At 36.8% G+C, this 22,051-nt stretch overlaps 2 protein-coding genes across 2 annotated transcripts in view; one reads left to right on the top strand and one right to left on the bottom strand.

Annotated features, from left to right (window-relative positions):
- Positions 1-22,051, top strand: part of LOC148951904 (uncharacterized) — a 113,382-nt gene that overhangs the window by 66,643 nt on the left and 24,688 nt on the right. The window contains exon 5 of the mRNA XM_089089390.1: positions 19,631-20,285. Coding sequence (XP_088945516.1) covers positions 19,631-20,285 — 655 coding nt within the window. The remainder of the gene's footprint in view (positions 1-19,630; positions 20,286-22,051) is intronic.
- LOC148951905 (serine/threonine-protein kinase pim-2-like) lies at positions 5,496-19,214 on the bottom strand. Its single transcript, XM_089088619.1, has 2 exons — positions 19,153-19,214; positions 5,496-6,414 (listed from the first exon to the last, which is right to left on the bottom strand). The coding sequence occupies exons 1-2, from the start codon at positions 19,212-19,214 to the stop codon at positions 5,496-5,498; spliced, it is 981 nt and encodes a 326-aa protein (XP_088944745.1).

The following is a 22,051-nucleotide window of genomic DNA, read 5'->3' as shown; positions in this document are numbered from 1 at the left end:
AGATAGGCATTTTGTTCAGCGTAGTTGATTTCCGGATAGAAAATATGTTTTTGAGTAGGACACTTCCACACAACCCTCGGGGCAAGGGTTATAAGTTATGCCCTGGGGGTATATAAGGTATTTATAGAAGGCGTTGTAGTAGAAACTTCAAAAGGGCTCATTCGATTGGAAATTCAAAGGGCTAGTGCCCTTTTTAATTGTCGAAAGTGATTGGATGGCAACAAACCCCCCTCTCACGCCCACATTTTTCCAAAACACATCCAAACAGAATTTTGAGATAGCCATTTTATTCGACGTATTTATAAGTTCTGTAAATTAGGTCTTTGAGGATGACAACCCCCTCACAGCCCTCAGGACAAGGGTTGTAAGTTATGCCTTGGGGGAATATAAAGTTTTTATAGAACGCGTTGTCGTAGAAACTTCAAAAAGAGCTCATTCGATTACAAATTGAAATGGCTGGTGCCCTTTTTAATAGCGAAAGTAATTGAAGCCAACTAACACCCCTTCTACGCCCGCCATTTCTCCAAACACATCCAATGGAAATTTTGAGATAGTCATTTTGTTCCACGCAGATAAAGTTCAGGAAGTTATACCTTTGAGCAGCTTACTCCCCCCACAGTCTTCAGGGCAAGGGTTATAAGTTGTGCCCTGGGGGCATATAAGTTTTTGGTGAAATCTTTGTCGTAGAAACTTGGAAAAGGGCTCATCCGATTGGAAATTCAAAGGTTTAGTGCCCTTTTTAATAGTCAAAAGTGATTTGAGGGCAACTAGCCCCCCTCTTTTCCCACGCATCTAATCAAAATTTATAGATAGCCATTTTGTTCAGTGTTGTGGATTTCCAGATAGAAATTATGTTTTTGAGGAGGACAATCCCCCACAGCTCTCAAGGCAAGGGTTGTAAATTATGCCCTGGGGGCATATAAGGTTTTTAATGAACGCGTCGTCGTAGAAACTTCAAAAAGGGCTCATTCGATTGAAATGGCTAGTGCCCTTTTTAATAGTCGAAAGTGATTGGAAAGCAACTAACACCCCTTCCACGCCCACCATTTCCCCAGACATATCCAGTCAAAATTTTTAGATAGCCATTTTGTTCCACGCAGTTTAAAGTTCAGGAAATTATACCTTTGAGCAGGACACTCCCCCACAGTCTTCGGGGCAGGGGTTCTAAGTTATGCCCTGGGGGCATATAAAGTTTTTATTGAAATCTTTGTCGTAGAAACTTGAAAAATGGCTCATTTGATTGGAAATTCGAACGGCTAGTGCTCTTTTTAATATTCGAAAGTGATTGGAGAATAACTAACCTCCCTCTCACGCCCACCTTTTCCCCAAACACATCCAATAAAAATTTTGAGATAGCCATTTTATTCAACGTAGTTTTAAGTTCTCTAAATTAGGTCCTTTAGAATGACACCCCCCTCACAACCTTCAGGACAAGGATTTTAAGTTATGCCCTTGGGGCATATAATGTTTTTATAGAACGCGTTGTCGTACAAACTTCAAAAAGCGCTCATTCGATTAGAAATTGAAATGGCTTGTGCTCTTTTAATAGTTGAAAATAATTGGAAGGCAACTAACACCCCTTCTACGTCCACCATTTCCCCAAACACATCCAATCAAATTTTGAGATAGCCATTTGGTTCCACGCAGTTTAAAGTTCAGGAAATTATACCTTTGAGCAGGACACTCCCCCAACAGTCTTCAGGGCAAGGGTTATAAGTTATGCCCTGGGGGTATATAAGTTAAAAAGGGCACCAGCCATTACATTCGATGAAATGGGATGAGGATGGCTGTGAGGGGGTTGTCATTTGAGGATGACAACCCCCTCACAGCCCTAAAGACAAGGGTTGTAAGTTATGCCTTGGGGGCATATAAAGTTTTTATAGAACACTAAACCTTTGAATTTCCAATCGGATGAGCCCTTTTCCAAGTTTCTACGACAAAGATTTCACCAAAAACTTATATGCCCCCAGGGCACAACTTATAACCCTTGCCCTGAAGACTGTGGGGGGAGTAAGCTGCTCAAAGGTATAACTTCCTGAACTTTATCTGCGTGGAACAAAATGACTATCTCAAAATTTCCATTGGATGTGTTTGGAGAAATGGCGGGCGTAGAAGGGGTGTTAGTTGGCTTCAATTACTTTCGACTATTAAAAAGGGCACCAGCCATTTCAATTTGTAATCGAATGAGCTCTTTTTGAAGTTTCTACGACAACGCGTTCTATAAAAACTTTATATTCCCCCAAGGCATAACTTACAACCCTTGTCCTGAGGGCTGTGAGGGGGTTGTCATCCTCAAAGACCTAATTTACAGAACTTATAAATACGTCGAATAAAATGGCTATCTCAAAATTCTGTTTGGATGTGTTTTGGAAAAATGTGGGCGTGAGAGGGGGGTTTGTTGCCATCCAATCACTTTCGACAATTAAAAAGGGCACTAGCCCTTTGAATTTCCAATCGAATGAGCCCTTTTGAAGTTTCTACTACAACGCCTTCTATAAATACCTTATATAGCCCCAGGGCATAACTTACAACCCTTGCCCCGAGGGTTGTGTGGGAGTGTCCTACTCAAAAACATATTTTCTATCTGGAAATCAACTACGCTGAACAAAATGCCTATCTCAAAATTTTGATTGGATGTGTTTGAGGGAATGATGGGACTGGGGGGCTAGTTGCACTTCAATCACTTTCGACTATTAAAAAGGGCACTAACCCTTTGAATTTATAATCTAATGAGCCTTTTTTGAAGTTTCTACGATAACACCTTTTATAAAAACCTGATATACCCCCAAGGCATAACTTAAAACCCTTGCCCCGAGGGTTGTAGAGGAGTGTCCTCCTCAGAAATATATTTTCTATCTGGAAATCAACTACGCTGAACAAAATGGCTATCTCAAAATTCTGATTGGTTGTGTTTGGTGGAATGATGGGCATGGGAGCGGGGAAGGGCTAGTTGCCCTCCAATCACTTTCGACTATTAAAAAGGGCACTAGTGCCCTTTGAATTTCCAATCGAATGAGCCTTTTTGAAGTTTCTACGACAAAGCCTTCTATAAAAACCTTATATGCTCCCAGGGCATAACTTAAAACCCTTGCCTCGAGGGTGGCGGGGGAGTGTCCTCCTCAAAAAGATATTTTCTATGTGGAAATCAATTACGCTGAACAAAATGGTTATCTCAAAGTTTTGATTGGAGGTGTTTGGGGAATGATGGGCGTGGGGGGGGGCTAGTTGCCCTCCAATCCTTTTTGACTATTACAAAGGGCACTAGCCACTCCAATTTCCAATCGAATGAGCCCTTTTCGAAGTTTCTACGACAACTCCTTCGATACGAAGTGCCCAGGTGTGGAGAAAAAAAATACATTGTGGCCACATCGTTCCTTACTTAGGCAGCGCTATCGCGCTGCCTATGATAAAAAACTATAGCGTAAAGAGTGGGCCGCTGAGAAGGAAACAGCTCCTTTCATATACGGAATAATTTCTGTTCGTTTTAAGTTTTAATGTCGCTCCTTACTTTCAGTTAATGGGGCTAATGAAAAAAAAGCGTGCTAGAAAAACAGTTCATGTTTTGTCATATGCCAAACAATTGTAGTTAACACATTTGAAGGAGTTTCCATTGTACTTTATCCTAACAAGAACCATTCCAAGGGGGGAGGGTAAAGCAGCAGGTGCAGTTGTTCCGGGTGCCGTGTCCTGGGGGGTGCTGTAGCTGGAGAATTGATAATTTCATGCAATTTCTTACTTTGATTCGTTTTTTTTTCTTATTTTAAGGTTGGGAAAGGGGGAGAAGGGCTGTGATTAATTTTTCCCTAGGCACTACCAACCCTAGGAACAGCTCTGCCCCCCCCCAAATGCGTAATTCCCCTAATGCGTAAATATATAATGTAAATTATTGCCTGTATTTCCCATGTATTTTGCCATGATTCACCCCTGTTTTAATCAGTCTGCCCGTAAATCTATGAAGCTTTATCATCCGCCTTTTTTTTTATAGACTAGACATGCATTTTGTCGCACAGTGCATCTTAAATATTTCTTTTTTTTTCATTAGAAAACTCTGATTGAATGTTGGACCGGCGAACTAACTGTCAACGAGAAATTGACCCACAAAATAGGCAAACCAACGAAATGAGCAAAGTGTTTGTATAGCCTAGAACTACATGGTGACCCTCGGAGGGGTGAGGGAGGTGCATTTGGTTAGAATCAACGTTGGAAAGTGCATCGACTACTACGTTTAATTTTGTAGCTTAGCTCATAAATTAATCGGGAAAACCAAGAATTTACAGAATATCTAATTTTATTAACCTTTAATTAAGTATATTACTTGGATTTTTGTGTTTATCCGTTGAAAACGATCTATGATAGGGACGTAGTTTGTTCTGTTTCTGAATTCTTCCTTTAAGCCCATAAGAAAAGTACTAGTCTCTTGTGATGATGGTAGATTTGGCTTATCTATATTCATCCATAGCTGTTTTTTTTATACAACCCTGTTCTTTGTATTTATTTACTCTCCAAAAAAGTTTTTGTAATGTTTGTCTTGATTTGAGTTGTTTGCAGAAGTCAAAACTCTCAAAAGTCAAAATCATGCCGTTGCCTGATTTGAAAGTCAAAAATTCCTTATGAATGCTATTGTTTGTAGTTGAAGCTAACCTAGTCACTTTGTGACCTTGAAGAACAATATTTGAAAAATTTCTCTGATTATCGATTTTTTTTTTCTCGTGTTTTTTTTTTTGTTCTTTGCTTCAAAGTGCCATTGCAGTATAATGGCTTTTAGTTGTGGCACTTAGAAGTTCACAAAGACGGTGTAAATTTCTGACTGAGGAAATATGCAATATAAAAGGCCAAAGACAGCTAATTCTCTTGACTGTCTTATTGAAAATACTGAGAAGTTCATTCAGTGTCTTTGACCTGCTCCTTTGAAAAACATGCTTGGATTTTAATTCCTGTTTCAGTGTCCCAGCATGCACAGTTAAGACGTTTCGCTGGGCTCTTATTTTTAGCCTATACTTATGTGAAAGGTATCTGATATGTCGATTGTATTTTTTCCTCGTTTTACCCATTGAAATCGAGCAATAAATGCTTGAAATAGTAATTTTAATTATTTTTACTAAAAATAGGGCGATATTTTGGGCTATAATAGCATTCGCTATTTTTTAGCTAGCAATTGCGTCGGTTTGGGCTATCTGTTCTGCCGTAGACCTGGCAACCATGATTGTCGAAAATAGAGTAAATATTGTCCTGATCTATTCTAGCTTAGTCAGATAACGGACCACAGGCTTGTTTTCATTCTATATAGAACCTCGTGTTGAGTTTCTATGCATCTAGTTCTTTTTTCTTCTTTATTTTAAAGCAAATTCTTCACCTTAAAATTTGCAATATAGTCAAGGTGAAAATAACTTACTATCGTAAAGATACGGAGACTTAAAAAAAAGACGAATTTATTGAAATAAAAGATGAAGATTGAGAAACAAAATTCCACAAAATAAAAAATACTTGCTGTCTCCTTAAACATATTCATAACCTTTGACCAACCATGGATGCGTGAGAATGTTCTTTGGGCTGGGTCGATAGTCTCTATTCAAATTCAAACACTGGAACACCAAATTCTGAGACAAAAAGGATATGTTTTTATCATTCATTTTCTTGACGATGATTTCTATAGGATTTTCCCGTTCATAGGGTACCATTCCGATAAGAAGTGACGCCAAAATTATCCCCAAAGACCAGGTAGTCGTCGGACCAATAAGGAAATTTTGAAGGTCTTTTTCAGGAGGAGGATTCACTGGGGCCCACTCCATATTTTCATTCGCCTTTTCTAATGATTCAGCTAGACCAAAATCAATAAGTATGACATTGTCATTTTCATCAACAAGTACATTGTCAGACTTCAAATCTCTATGAGTAATACCAGCTGTTTCTAATTTTGACACTGTTGATACTATCTGCCGAAAAAGATAGAGAACCTTGTTCTCCTTCAATGTTTGATTATTGAAAATATAATCTCCCAGTGTGACAGAATTCTGGTGGTACTCCGTTACAATCCAGCACTCTTGTTCTACTATATAGTAATCAGTAAGCTTTATGCATCCGTCAATATCTTTTACATTATTCAAAAAGAAAACTTCTTTGGGCAAAGTTCTACCGCTGTCTAGTTGGAGCATCTCAACACATACCAAGTTGATTTTTTTAACAGCTACAGGTTTCCAGTTTTCTCTTTGAAATCCCATAAAAACCTCTCCATAGGATCCCTTGCCAAGTCTCTTGTCAGTTAGGTAGTACTTTTTACGGAATTTCTCCAAATCTGTTGCTGGAACGTTGCATTTCGGTAAAACCTGATTAGAGGCTCTTACCCTTTTAGGTGCACGAAATAAAACTTTTCTCTGAACTTTTCTTAGATCCATCACTCTGTAATTATGATGAACACTTAGGTGTTTTCACTAAAAGCCAACTTTAACTATAGAGGTGACTTGATTGTATGCATCCTTTTTTATCAGTAAAAAACGTCATGGTAAATGACGTCACGTTGTTATTATATCACGGGTAATTCAACATAACATCATCTGAAGTTTCAGTATGACGTCATCCATGGTTATAACCTACCACATGAGTCGTCACTTTGAAATTAATATAACGATCTTTCAGGGAATTAGGTAATGACGTCATATCATAGATACGCCACTTTTCAAACAGATACGTGTGTCATGTCAAAAGATACGTGCGATTTATCATAGTATATGTGAAGATGCAGCTTTTATCGCAAATTAGATTTATTTCAACTTTATCTTTTGTTACTGGCAAAAGGCACTGGGTATAGGAATTTTATTTGAAATAAACCGTTAAACGTCTCTATGATACTTCAGAGACCCAATTAAGGCAAAAAAAGAGACGCATTATACCTCGCATGCAAAAAGTAATTTTCTTTGTAGCTCAAGATGGGGGACTGTAATTCTCATACATGGGGTTTTTGGCTGTGATGATTTTTATGGTGCAGTTTTTTTTTATTTCGATCTTAAACCATTTTAGAGCGGTATCAGGCTATTTTTCGAAATGACAATTTGTTTTGTAATGAACTATTACCATTCAGATTAAAGGAAATAACAGTGTCAGTGTCAACCTGTGCCAGTTTTAAATAATGGCTCATCCTCAATTGACAGTTTTTTTTTTTATTCAAAACGTGTTTTTAACGCATTTTTCGGTTACTACGGGTTTATTTTTTACTAGGTTGAATTTGAATCTGCAGCTATGAAAACTTTTAGGAATTTCAGCATTTTACGAGCTCTTATTTTTTATATAATTTTATAGCATCACCCCTCATTAGGTATTACCCTGACAGGTTTTTCAGCCGTAAGCTACTCTGCCACCCCCATTAGTTTTAATTTACTCTTCTTTTTTTATAGTGAACTTTGAAAAAGATTTGAAAAGATATCTTTTTCTGTCTTCTTAAATTCTGCAAATTGCCTTAATACTACTTCATAAATACTTATGTATCTCATTCTTAAAAGCGCATTGCTTCACCTTAATTCTTTCCTTCCTCTAAATCCCGTGATAGATTAATGAATAGCCTACTTTATATATCCTCATTATACTACATTTATATTTAATATTATATGTATAATATTAAATATTATCATTTAATATTATATACTAATATTATTATATTATATCTTGTTTATTATATCATATTTAATAGCGAGCCAAAAACGCTAATATTATGCAATGGGGATACGCTGCTGAAGCGGCGAAGAAAAGAGTAAAGTGAAGTAATACGCTTTTAGGAGCGAGATAATTTATGATTGTTCAAAAGCACTTTTCAGGATTTGTTTTAGTATTTGCTTCAAATGGCCCCGATCTTTCAGTATTGATATTTCTTCTTTATTCCCATGCAATGCCGTATCTAGGGGTGGGGAGGGGTTTTATTCCCCTACCCCCGTTATTTTGTCTTACTCTTAAAATAATAACAAAAATGCATACAAACATTTTTTTTTTTTTTTTTTAATTGTTGTACCCACCCCCCCCCCCCCCCCCCGAAAAAAATCGGGGTTGTGCTTCTGTTCTCTGAGCGTCCTTGAATATGGTTAAATATCATGGAAATCTGTAATTTTTTTTTTTTTAGTGACTTACATTATTCGCAGACTAGCAGGAGAGCTATCTATGCAGAATGAAAAACGAAACAACAAAGGCGTACTCTCTGGTTAGGACCGAAAACTTATTAAGCGTATCTGTGTAATGAGACATACATGTATATAGCTAAGTACGCAGTATAGGGTAAGTTCATTCAACAAACCGCAATTCAACAATAAATTTGAACAATAGGGGCAAATTCGGTACTTGTGCATTATATCTAACCCAGTTCTATAAACTGTACAAGGAAACCAGACATGGAAACCGGTCAAACGGGTATTTGCTATCTAAATTGATTGCAAAGCGTGATTTCTCATTGCGGTTACAATTTCTTAAACTGTTGTTTTTTGGGGTATAGGGGGGGGAGGAACCTAGGTTAGGTTACGTATTTACTATATGTTATGCATTAACCCTTCCCCGCCTAATGTGCAAATATATAGCCCAAATTTGTTTCTAAACTATTATTTTTTCATCCTATTTTTTTTTTATTAGCGTTCATCAAACTTGACTTCTTTCGTGTATAGCGGTGGGTTAGATATAATGCACCAGTACCACAAATTCCTCTATGGCTGCCTCTCTATTCATCAAGGCTGTATAGCCCGGAAAAAAGCAAAAAGCAAAAGAAGAAGAAGAAGGAAAATAAAAACACACTAAATTAAAAATAACGATCAGTCGCCCACCTCTGATTACTGCCAGAGCAAAGTGCTATGCGCAATTAGTAACACGAACACACAATTTGTCAACATTTCGGCCTAGAGACTTTCTCCAAATGTGGTTATAAGAAAAAAGAGCAGACTATTGAGAAATCTGAAATGTTATTGCAATTTTTCTGAAGGCAAGGCAATCAGGTTAACGTTGTTTGTATTTACTTGACTAGTTTTGGACCTGATAATTTGCGATTGGCCAAGATTTACGGACATTTAACTATTATGGTTCTAGGAAAATACCCCCCCCCCCCCAGAAAATACTCCCGTGGAAAATAATGCTTTCCAAATTTGAGAATTGTATTTGTGTTTTATTTTTTTAATTTCTGTACGGAGAAGAAATTTTGATCCTTGTGTATTATGCGCTACTCGCTAAAGTTTACGCTGTGTAAAATTCGAGAACACACCGATTTTTTGTTAGTTTCTTCGTTACTTTAGAAATAAATTTGTGCTATATATTTTTACATTAGGGGGGGGGGAGCATAGCGGGTCTGCATGCAAAATGTGCTCGGTATAATTATTCTGCATATTAGGTAGATAGACAAATAAGTGTATTTTAAAGCCAAATATACGGCCACGAACACAGTAAAAAAAACATAAATGAAAGGCATAAATAACATAAACTTTGATCAGCGATCAAAAAGTTCGTGGTAAGGAACTGTAAGTAAGGAGCGACCAGCTCAAGAGTAACCGAAACTCTAAAAAACGGAATTTTGATACCAGTAGATACATCAAAAGAATCGGATCTTTATGCTGATTTCAAATACATAAGTTTCAAGCTTAGTATTACCCATCAAAAGTTACGAGCCTGAAAAAATTTGCCTAATTTTCCAAAAAAGAGGGAAACACGCTCGAGTGATAGAATCTTAATGAAAATCACAAGATTCAGCATAACAAAAAATCTTACTGTCGATTTTTTAATCTGCTATCTGCCAAATTCTGGAATTTTGTATTGTTTGACAGAAGAAAGATCGCGGTTCCATGTTTATTTGTTGTTTTTTTAGCTCCACCCAAATCATAAAGAATTTTTTTTTTTTTTGGAAAACCTGCTAGGGTCAATCAGACATAAGTTAGAACTTATATTTTTCCTTATTATGGGTCAAAATCTATTGGCAGGCAGCCAAAAATGGGGCAACAAACATTTTTTCCATGGTTTTTCCTTATTCTGCCTTTTTTCCTTTGGTTCCTTATAATTATTATTTGAAAAAAAACTACGTTTTCTAAAGAGTTAAAGAGGCTGAGTTACAAGGTCGAACCTTAAAACATACAGGGATTAGGAGGCACAGTTGGGGGGCTGCCGCGCCCCAAACTCCCCGCTTTCGCAGCCTTTAAATAAAAAAAAGAAAGCTTTTTAAACTGAAAGTAAGGAGCGACATTAAATCTTAAAACGAACAGAAATTATTCCGTATATGAAAGAGGCTGTGCCCTCCTCAGCGCCTCGCTCTTTACGCTAAAGTTTGACTTTCTCACAACTCTTTTTTTTAAACAATAAAAACTAATCAAAAGAATCGGATCTTTATGCTGATTTCAAATACATAAGTTTCAAGTTTAGTATTACCCATCAAAAGTTACGAGCCTGAAAAAATTTGCCTAATTTTCCAAAAAAGAGGGAAACACGCTCGAGTGGTAGAATCTTAATGAAAATCGAACCACAAGATTAAGCGCAACAGAAAACCCTACTGTCGATGTTTCAAGCTCCTATCGGCAAAAATGTGGAATTTTGTATTTTTTGCCAGAAGAAAGATCACGGATGCGTGTTTATTTGTTTTTTTTTTTTTGCTCCAGCCAAATCATAAAGAAATTTTTTTTTGGAAAACCTGCTAGGGTCAATCAGACATAAGTTAGAACTTATATTTTTCCTTATTATGGGTCAAAATCTATTGGCAGGCAGCCAAAAATGGGGCAACAAACATTTTTTCCATGGTTTTTCCTTATTCTGCCTTTTTTCCTTTGGTTCCTTATAATTATTATTTGAAAAAAACTACGTTTTCTAAAGAGTTAAAGAGGCTGAGTTACAAGTTCGAACCTTAAAACGTACATTGATTAGGCACAGTTGGGGGCTGCGGCCCCCCAAACTCCCCGCTTTCGCAGCCTTTAAATAAAAAAAAAGTTTTTTAAACTTTTAGAAATTATTCCGTATATGAAAGGGGCTGTGCCCTCCTCAGCGCCTCGCTCTTTACGCTAAAGTTTGGCTTTCTCACAACTCTTTTTTTTAAACAATAAAAACTTTAGCGTAAAGAGCGAGGCGTTGAGGAGGGCACAGCCCCTTTCATATACGGCATAATTTTTGTCTGTTTTAAGATTTAATGTCGCTCCTTACTTTCATTTCAAAGAACTTTTTTTTTTAGTTAAAGGCTGCGCAAACGGGAGGCTTGGGGGGCGGCATCCCCCACACTGTGCCACCAAATCCCTGTACGTTATACGGTTCGACCGTGTAACTTAGCCTCTTTAACTCTTTAGAAAACGTAGTTTTTTTCAAATAATTTCTGCACGTTTTTGTACAGTTTATTACTTATTATTGCTTGACTAACTGTTAGCTGATTTGACAGCTTGTGGGCTTCTGGCCTGTAGGCGTGGCTAAGAATTTTTTTTTTTTTGAACTTTAAGTGGCTATATTTGGTTTTTGGAAAACAGGGAAGGAGTGATCGGATTGAGCTGAAATTTCGAGGATAAGCTCCCGGGCCCTAGGAAAGCTTAACCTCTTAATTTCATCGGACAACGTTAAAGGGGGGCTGTGGTCGGAGGGTCGAAACTTCCGGCCCACTTTTACCCATGAAGATAAAGTCGGAGGGGGGTGAAATTTTGCACGTTTTTTAGTTTGAGCTTGGGCTACAAAATGCGATTACCGCTGTCTCTCTGCGACCGCTAGGACCGGAAATCGCTTAAAATTGTGGTGGGTCGCCTCTTTATAGAGGCACAAGTGTGCCTCCTTGACTATATAGTTCCAAATTTCCAGGAAGGGCCAAGCCCCCCTGCCCCCTCTTCTTGCCGGCACCTATGGCCTCGTTAAGCCAAGAATGAGTAGAAATAAATTCAAATAACTTGCCAAGCGTAAAATTACCATAAATAAATGAATTGAACCCAAAACAAACAGAAATAACAATAAATAACCTATTCAAATTCAAAATAGCAACAATTAGCATGAGTAGGGTTGACAACCCCCACACCTCCTCAAGACCAGAAAATAGTTTGCAATTTACTGGAAACAAAATATATTTTAAATGTTTTCACTTTATTGACTTTAATAAATAAAGAAGTATGAAGACTATACTAATACTACTACTACTAACAACTCACTGCAACATCAAGCCACCTGAGGCCAACACAGCTACGCAAGCTCCTCCCCCACCCCAATCTATTCAAAGCCTCCCTTTTTACACCCGCCGACGAGGTTCTCATTTCCTTTGAATCTTTCTTTATGACGTCCTCCCACCCCAGACGGGGACGACCTGCTTTCCGTTTAGCCCTAGATGGTTGGCCGAAAAGAACAATCTTTGCCAATCTGTCATCCTTCATCCGTACAACGTGCCCTAACCACCGCAACCTTTCTTTCATTATAGCCCTAGACAGCGGTATTGAACCACATTTTTCGTATAGCCTATTGTTTGAAATACGGTCAGTCAGCAGGGTACCAAGAACAATCCTTAAGCAATTTCTCTGGAAAACATTTAGCAAATCTTCATCCGCTTTTCTGAGCGTCCATGCTTCAGAGCCATATTTGAACACTGTCATCACTGTAGTTTCTAATATTCTAATCTTGGTTTGCAGACTTATCTTCCAATTCTTCCAAACTTTTTTAACTGTGAAAAAACACCCTGAGCCTTGACTTTTCTATTTTTAACATCTTCACTGCTCCCACCATCTTTACTAATAATACTACTAAGGTAAGTGAAGCTGCCCACCTGATCAATCTTTTCATTACCCAACGTCACCTTTTCCTCTTCAATTATCCCTAGCCTTAGTGACTTAGTCTTCCTAACATTAATTTTCAAACCAATTATAGAACCCTACGTCATTCATTTTGCTCACACTTTCATCTAGGATGCTTAAAGCATCAGCATAATCCAAGTGCAGGAGACTTTTTCCTCCCCATTTGATTCCGTGGTCTCCCATTGCCTTTCCTGTGCTCCTTAAAACAAAGTCCATCAAAATAATCCATACAAAGGGGGATAGAACACAACCCTGCTTAATTCGATTTAATACAAAACCAGCTGCTAACCTCATTTCCTACCTTAACCGCAGCAGTGTTATTCTCATACATGGCACTAATCACTTTAATGTATTTGTCTGGTATACCATACAAGAATAAAACCTTTACTAAATCTCTTCTATTAACAGAATTGAACGTTTGCTCATAATCTATAAAACTGAGGACCAAAGGTGTTTGACAAATCAGGCACTTCTCAATTATTAACCTAAGAGTGAAAATTTGGTCGACACATCCTCTAATTTTTCTAAAACTGCATTGCTCTTCTCTTAATTAAATAAAAAAAACAAGTTTTTTAAACTGAAAGTAAGGAGCGACATTAAAACTTAAAACGAACAGAAATTATTCCGTATATGAAAGGGGCTGTCCCTTCCTCAGCACCTCGCTCTTTACACTAAAGTTTTTTATTGTTTTAAAAAATAAATTTGTGAGACAGAGTTAAACTTTAGCGTAAAGAGCGAGGCGTTGAGGTAGGGACAGCCCCTTTCATATACGGAATAATTTCAGTTCGTTTTAAGTTTTAATGTCACTCCTTACTTTCAGTTTAAAAAACTTGTTTTTTATTTAATTTCTGATCATTTTTTAGTTAATGAAGCTTTTATTTTGGCTCACCGTCATTGAATAAGTAAACAAAGTTTGCATAAAATTTTACTTTGCTTTTGCTAAATGGCTGTCTCTAAATTTGGTTCTGACGTAATTTACAAATTAACTTACGTAACCCTAGTCAGTATCTTGCTCTATAAGCTAAAGTTCAAATTTTTTTCCAATTCTTTAAAAATGACCCCTTAACCACAAAGGTCATTAATTAGAATAAATAGCTCTTATGAGAGTACTAAAAAATCTTTGGCTTAAAGAGCGAGGCATTGACTAAAAGGTGAACCCAATCATATAGCTAGTATTTTTTTGTTCGTTTTAAGTTTTAATGTTGCTCCTTATTTTCAGTTGAAAAACTGGTTTTTTATATTTAATTTCTTATTTTTTTTTAAATGACGATGAGAAATCCGGAGCCCCCTTCATAGCAATGTCCCTTCCCCCATGAAAACTTCCTTCACGAAAAAGATCTTCCCATATAACCCCCCCCCCCCCCCCCTACCAGAAAAAAATCCCCCTGAAACGTCTGTATACTTCCCAATAACCAATACTACATGTTAACATCGGGTAAATGTTCATAACTTTCAGCCCTCCCCCTGGGGGCTTCGAGAGATTAAGTCATCCTAAAAGACATATTTATAATATTTTCGACCATGCTGAACAAAATGGCTATCTCAAAATTTTGATCGGGTGACTTTGGGAAAAAAATGAACGTGGGAGGGGGCCTAGTTGCCCTCCAGGATCACTGGGTCCATACGATCACCCCAAAAAAAAAAAAAAAAAAAAAAAAAAAAAAAAAAAAAAAAACACGCATCCGTGATCTTTCTTCTGGCAAAAAATGGCAAATTCCACACCTTTGTAGATAGGAGCTTGAAACCTCTACAGTAGTGTTCTCTGATACGCTGAATATGATGGTGTGATATTCATTAAGATTCTATAACGTTTAGGGGGTTTTCCCTCTTTTTCGAAAATCAGCCAAATTTTCTCAGGTACGTAACTTTTGATAGGTAGGACTAAACTTGATGAAAGTTATATATTTGAATTCAGCATTGAAAGCTGATTCTTTTGATGTATCTATTGTATCAAAAACCCGTTTTCTAGAGTTTCGGTTACCATTGAGCCGGGTCGCTCCTTACTTACACTTCGTTACCACGAACTGTTTGATTAAATAAAAAAAACAAGTTTTTTTTAACTGAAAGCAAGGAACAACGTTAAAAGTTAAAACGAACAGAAATTATTCCGTATATGAAGGGGGCTGTCCCCTCTTCAACTCCTCACTCTTTACGCTAAAGTTTTTTATTGTTAAAAAAATGAAGTTGTGATAAAGTCAAACTTTATCTTAAAGAGCGAGGCGTTAAGGAGGGGACAGCCCCTTTCATATACGGAATAATTTATGTTCGTTTTAAGTTTTAACGTCGCTCCTTACTTTCAGTTAAAAAAACTTTTTTTTTTAATTTTTGAACGTTTTTTAATTAATGTAGGTTTTGATTTTGGCTCACCGTACATGAATAATTAAAAAAAAATTGCATATTAATTTTACTTTTATTTGGTTAAATGGCTTTCTCGAAACTTGTTTAACTTTATTTACGAACGTTTTTATTAGCAATAAATATACATAACTTACGAATTAACTTACGTAACGAACTTAAATATTCATATATTTTTAAGTGGAAACTGGAAAGTTCAGGGTATCAGTTATAGTAGTATACGCCCCCATAGAACCGACTGACGGAGATGGATGACACCCCCCTCACCGCCCTCAGGACAAAGGTTTTAAGTTATGCCCTAGGGGTATATCAAGTTTTTATAGAACGAGTTGTCGTAGAAACTTCAAAAAGGGCTCATTCGATTAGAAATTGAAACGGCTTGTGCCCTTTTTAATAGTCGAAACTAATTGCATTTTACTGAAAAAATACAAATGAATGTGCATATTCAGTTTAATATACATATACTGATATTTAGTAATCAAAATGTTAATATTATTTGATTTATTAAAGTTATAAAAGTAAAAACATTTTTATTTTTGTCAGTAAAGTGCAAATTAGAATTTGCAAGTGCAAATACTGGCCTTGGGAAGGCATTGGGGTTTTGAGCCCAACTTATTTTAATTTCTGCTCATTTTGAGTTTGACTCGGTTATTTAATATAATTTCTGTTCGTTTTGGGTTTCATTTATTTATCGATACTGATTTATGGTAGGTTCACGCTTGGTAGATTATTTGATTTGATTTTTGCTCATTTTTGTTTAATGGAGCTCTTTACTTTTCTTTGAAAAACTTATTTTGTGGAAAAAAGTTTTTTTAAATTAATTACTTTAAAAAGTAGAGTTGTGACACAGAGTCAAACTTTAGCGTAAAGAGTTGAGGAGGGGACAGCCTTTTTCATATACAGAATAATTTTTGTTCCTTTTTAGTATTAATAACTTTCATTATTTTCACTCCTTACTTTTATTAATTTTTTTATTTAATTTCTGAACGTTTTCATTTAAAGCAGGCTCGAATTCGGCTCACCATTCATGAAAAATTAAAATGAAATTTGCATAGTAATTTTGGGAGTTTCCTCCGTGTAAAATTTCCTCTTGAAGCGAGGTATTGAAGAGGAGGTAATCCCCCTCATCTACGTAATAATTTCTGTTCGTTTTAAGTTTTGTTGTTGATCCTCACTTTCAGTTGAAAAAAGTTTTTTTCTGATGTTTTTACATAATGCCGGGGAATCTGGCCCCTCCCTCCTCCATAGAAAATTCCTTCCCCTCATGGTAAATTACTCCATTTAAAGTTCTTTGAGTGAAAAAGACTTTTGTTTCTGATTGTTTTTAAAATCGTGCCAAAAATCCCCCCTTCCTCTAGTGGAAAGGTGCTCCCGGAAAAAATTTCATCTGGAAAATTTATCCTGTAGAAAACTCCCCCAGGGATAATTTCTCCCGTGGAAAATCCCCCACCTACGGAAAGATACTCTAGTCTTCAACCCGGTAAATATTTCCCCTGGACAATTCCTCTTAATATCTTCATATGTAAATTTGAGTCCGCAAAGAGAAATTAAGACAAATAAAATTAATTTCGCATAGGAATCCTGGCAAATCCCCACGTTTAAAATTTTTCTTGGAATGTTCGTCCCATCTCCCTCCGGGAACCTCCCTCCCCGTGGAAAATTGTCCACGTAGAAAATTTCCTTTGCAAAAAATTCGGTACTTGTTATTATATAAAACACACTCGAGAAGTGAAGTTTGGTGAATGCTAATGAAATAAAACAAAATTATAATGAGAATATAATAGTTTAGAAACAAATTTGGGCTCTATATTTGCACATTAGGGGGGGGAGGGGGTAAATCATAGCATATATTAAGTACGCAACCTAAACTACCTATTTTAACCTAAACAAACCTATTTAGCCTAATGAAAAAAAAAACGGTAATATGGTTAAGAAAATGAAACTTTCAGGGATGGGTCTACAGGCTAAAGTATGTCCCGGGAAGGTATTTTAAAGTACCTATCTCCACTCCTTCTCCTCTAGAGGGTAATAAACATTTCAGTTAGTATAGGCTAGAGTTTGTTCTTCATTATAAATTTTGATCTGACTCTATTTTTAGGAGTTGTGGGTTTTATATTTCTTAGAATTGGACGTGATCGGGTCTTACTAGGCTTCTAGCTACTGCTGCAACCCGGATATACAGCAATTTCCTTTAAAATGTGCCATTAAACAGCCCTCTATCATGATGATGATTATGACGTCATTCATCAATCTTGAGCATGAAAATGCAATTTTTTCGTTACAAAAATGATTTTCTATTAGAAATAACTTGTTTTAATTACAAAAGGTCTTAACGCCATCAGTTACTTTTAAAATGAACCATTGAACAACTCTCTACGATGTTCCAGTGCCAAGCTATCTGTGGTAAAAAAAAAGAAAAAAAAGATGCCTTTTATGCAGAATATCGTAGTAGCTGCCACTTTTCTTGAATTTGAAGCCAATATATTTCCCTTGTTATTCAAGCCAAGGGACGGCAAGTTTCATATATAGGTTATCGGACAAGGCGGTTCTAATGGTGTACCTTTTGTTTTGATCTGACTCTTTTTTTTAGGAGTTATGGGCTTTCATATTTCTTAGTATTGGACATGATCGTCTCTTACTAGGTTACTAGCTATCGCTGCAACCCTGATAGGTTTCTAGTTACTGCTGCAACCCGGATTATAGTCATCGATCTTCATAGTCTTCGCAATTGGCTCCTTGCACTTTGGTTCAGTATTGCCTTTGGCCCATCCCTCTTGGATAACTATTGGTTAATTCTGGACGTCTTCCGTAGAGCTCATCTCTTAGCTAACTATTTGGCCAAAATTGGGAGTTTGCTGCAGAAAATGGCACATTGCTGTGGTGCAATCAATTTAGTGTGACTTAGAAAAGGCCATAGACGTTCAAATTACCGAATAAAGAAGCCTCCTCGGGATTATCTGCGACCTCTGATTGACCACCCATGGCAAAAAAGAGGATACAAAAGTTATTATATGTGACTGTGATGGCACAACCTGATTTGCCAAAATACAACTTGGTTTTCAAGATGGGGAACTTTAATAGGCGAAAACATTACAGTAAACTGTACATATTTCTACTTTTTCTACTCGTTCGGCTTGTTGGCCTTTCTCAAGTAATAAAAGTTGCATAATTTGCTTGCAACGTTTGAACTTGGTTATTTTCTTTAACTTGGTTTATTGTATTTTCCGTTTGATTTAAGTTTTTCCTGAATGTTGATTGTAATTTTTTGGTTTTGTTTTAAGAGCAATTTTTGATTTACTGTAATTTTTAATCGTTTTAGGTTTGACTTATTATTAGAACATTAAATCGTTTTATTGAACATTGAATCATGGTTGCGACTTCTGCCGCAACCTGATAAAGAACAAATTTCTTGCCCATAGTAACCGAAAATTGAAAAACTTATTTTGAAGAAAACTTCAAAGAATTGCCATTTGAAGCTGATTCAGCAATGTTAACCATCGTTTCGATTGATCTTAAAAGTAAAAGTTTATTTCGAAAACAAATTTATGGAATTTCGAAAAATCGCCTGAAACCGCACGATAATTATGTCGGTTGAAATGAAAGGCTCATCTGTGAAGTCACCATAGCCGAAATCCTTATTTCGAAGAACTACCGTCCTCCATCTTGGGAAACAAGGAAAAACGCTTTTTCGCATCAGAAGCAGTGATGTTTGTTTGTTTTTTCGTCGCCACTTGTGGGGCATTGAAATATCATAAAGAGATATTTAAGGGTTCATTTTGAAGCTAATTTTGTGTATAAGTGCTTTTGTTAGTAATAAACGACAATATTAAAATAAAATGCATTTTTTTATATAAATAAGAATACTAAAGTCATTGGTCTCTTAAATTCAATCCTATGTTTTACTCGAAATGTTGTTTCTTTATAGGCTGTATACCTTATTGATAAAAAAAAAAGCTACACTGATGCCCTATTCATAAATGCTTGTTGACAAGTTCTGTCAAAACATCGAAATGTATTTAATCAAGTCTATAACAACGGATTCTGCCTGGACCTGTGACTGTATGGCAGATTTTCTGGAACTTTTATAGGTGCGAGTAAATGTCTCCTTATCATACTTAATTATTGGCCCTTCTAGCAAAGTTTAACTAACAATAAACTACAACTTACAACAAAATTGACAATACAGTAAATATCTACTGTTCAATCTACAGTTTGCGTTAGATCTTTCACTTGGTTTTTGAAAGGAGGGGGAAAGGGATCCTCGGGCTAGTCTAAGAGTTAATTGTATTTAAAACTGCTAGTTTTCATATTAGCCCACCCCCCGCTCTCAGTAAATCCACTGATACCAGCAATATTAAAATTCTCAATCATGCATTACGGTGTGATTTGAAGAAAGTTGTGAATCTGAAGGGGGATCGAGAAGCCACACTTTCAATGTGACCTGAAAACAATGTGACGCATCCAATGCGTTTCTAAAAATGAACCTTCGATTCAATAATTCTGTTCGTGACATATATATTTATTTACAGGTTCTGTCGGAATTTCGAAACTTATCTAATTTACTGGAATCGAGTAAGTCTCCAACGACAGATTCTGCAATGGCCTGTGATTATACTGCAGATTTTCTTGAACTTCTAGAGCAACAAGTAAATGTCTGTTTATTACGCTTAATTCTTGACACTTTCAGTACAGTCAATGATCCTATTGAAAATGCTCTGAAAGGTGAGAAAGTTTTGCTAACCTTGACTGAGCATAAACTACACCTTGCCGCAAAATTGACAATACAAGCTACATCTAGTGTTGAATCTATAGTTCGTATCAGGTCTTTCACTTGGTTTTTGCTGCACGTTGTTGGAGATCTTCAACGGCTTTTTGAAGATAGTAGAAGAGATGAACAAAAAATTGTGTGTCTTTTGAGACTTTGGAAAAGTGAGATAGCAAAGCTCGTCAAAGAAATTGAGGCATTAGTAGACCCTTGTGCTTTCGCTCAAGTTGTTGAAAGGACATTGAGGAAAAGAGGAGAGAATATTAAGGCAGTTGTAGCGGGAAAGAAGACTGGTAGTTTGAAAATAGAAAGCAGGTCAATTATTTCTGAGATGTCCTATTTTTTGAAATTTTTGACGAGGGAAGGAATAGTTGATGCTGCTAGTTTGGAACAACTACCTGCTGCGGATGTGAATATTGGTAAGCGTTTGTTTTTCAAAGTTTATCGCATCGTATCATGGGTGTGAACATTAATAAGTTTCAACTTAATTAATAAGCATTTTTGAAATTTTTAACGAGGAGGAATAGTCAATTCAACTTCCTGCTATTAAGCTCAATACTGGCAAGCTTGTGTTTTTTGACGTTTGTTGCATTCTGCCAGGGATTTGAATAGCTTTTGTATTTGATTCTGGATTATTTTAAATTTTTTGACGAGGGAAGTTATAGTTGATTTGGTACTTTGAAGATGAAACAAGAGCCAAGATAATAAAGGGGGAGGAAATCCGATTATGGATATGAATATTTTCATTTGTGTTTCTTGAATTATCTTTGTGGAGTGTTTTACAGGAGAAGGATTGTTTGTTGTTGTTACTTTTGGAGGGCTTCCTGTTATAGTCCAGTAAATGTATGGAAAAAATCGATCATTTGGGACCAAATTGCAATATAAATGATTTTTATACCGTTTTGTAGAGGAAAAAATTCTGTACGATATACCAAAAGTCCCCGAGAATCCCTTTCGCGGAACAAGGTGAAAAGCGGGGAAAAAGTGGAAAATCCAGGGGAAAACTCGAAAATCGACGGCCAGTAGTTTTTGATGCTGATAATGGCATTCCTTATGCTCTTGGGTCCAAAAAGATCGAATATGCGTTTTTTTTTATTGATGTGTAATAAGTCGTTCCCATGCTTCCCCACTTAAAGGGGGAAAAGAGGGGGTTAATAAAGATCTTGCACAGCAGTCTACAAGACTTGTTTTCTGGGGTTTCTCAGTACAAGAAGAACGGATGCATTACTTTGATTGCTCTGTCATTAGCCTTTCCCCCCGTTTTCAAGTTACTAGGGGAAAAAAGGGGGAAATCAAGATATCCTCTGAAAGGAAAAGATAGTCAGACGGCTCTACAGAATTTGGAGATGAGACAAAGGTCTAGCAACTCGGTTTTAAAACCCTTTAACTCCTTTTTGACGAGAGTTTAATATCCCATTCTTTCGTGCTTTCTTTTGCTGTTTGCTGGAGATTCACTACCTACTGGTAGGTTCAATCGGTCCAGCAATAATGCAGGCTTGCCGTCCCTGATCTTTGCTTGCTCCTTTACAAATATACTTTGGAATCCAGCTACACCAGCAATCTGGTTCACGTTTTCTCATCTTTCTTGGAGCGACCGGGCACTTGATGACGGAAACAGGAAAAAAAGAATTGCTCGGATGCCTATATGCCGGTAACACCATTATGCATATCCTTAGTGGTAAGGCTGTTTCTAGAGCCATGAGAGCGCACGAGCTTATAGATTCAGCATTGCATATTTATTCTCACTTGCGAGTCGTATTATTCCAACTGCACCGATGACATACGTACGAGTCATCAAGACTTTGCAGAAGCTATGGCAATATTTATGGCTGTACTGAATGAGGAAGTAGCCTTTGAAGACGCATCCAACGCAGACGTAGTGCGTTGAATTCAAACACGAAAAATAGAGTTTCAAGACACGCTGCAGAACAACAGGACTGCAGAATATGGCTTCAGTATTTAAAGGCTTTAAAGGCTTTAGTAGCATTTTTACGCAGTCCTGTCCATACGACAACTGCACTCAATTGCGCAATATATCGAATGATATGACAGCAGCAAGAGATGTCAACACGGATGCATCAAAGGTGATAGGAAAAGAAATTCTGAAGTCAATGGATGACGCCGATGCCGATCGCTACATCTTCAAGCGCAAAAGCAAACCGATTACGATGGCCTATTAAGGCAA

This window comes from Artemia sp. Qi Xiang Cuo, chromosome 5 (genome assembly GCF_049724085.1).
Source record: "Artemia sp. Qi Xiang Cuo chromosome 5, ASM4972408v1, whole genome shotgun sequence".
Classification (NCBI taxonomy): Eukaryota; Metazoa; Arthropoda; class Branchiopoda; order Anostraca; family Artemiidae; genus Artemia; species Artemia sp. Qi Xiang Cuo.
Note: the sequence above shows the minus strand (reverse complement) of the source record. Positions and strands in the feature narration are given on the sequence as shown.

What these genes read in the sequence shown, in the direction of transcription:
- LOC148951905 (XM_089088619.1), bottom strand. Translation starts at nt 19,214, where the DNA reads ATGATAAGGAGACATTTACTCGCACCTATAAAAGTTCCAGAAAATCTG. An exon ending in AATCTGCCATACAGTCACAG is followed by an intron (nt 6,415 to 19,152) that starts GTCCAGGCAGAA and finishes AAAACACCTAAG; the next exon opens with TGTTCATCATAATTACAGAG.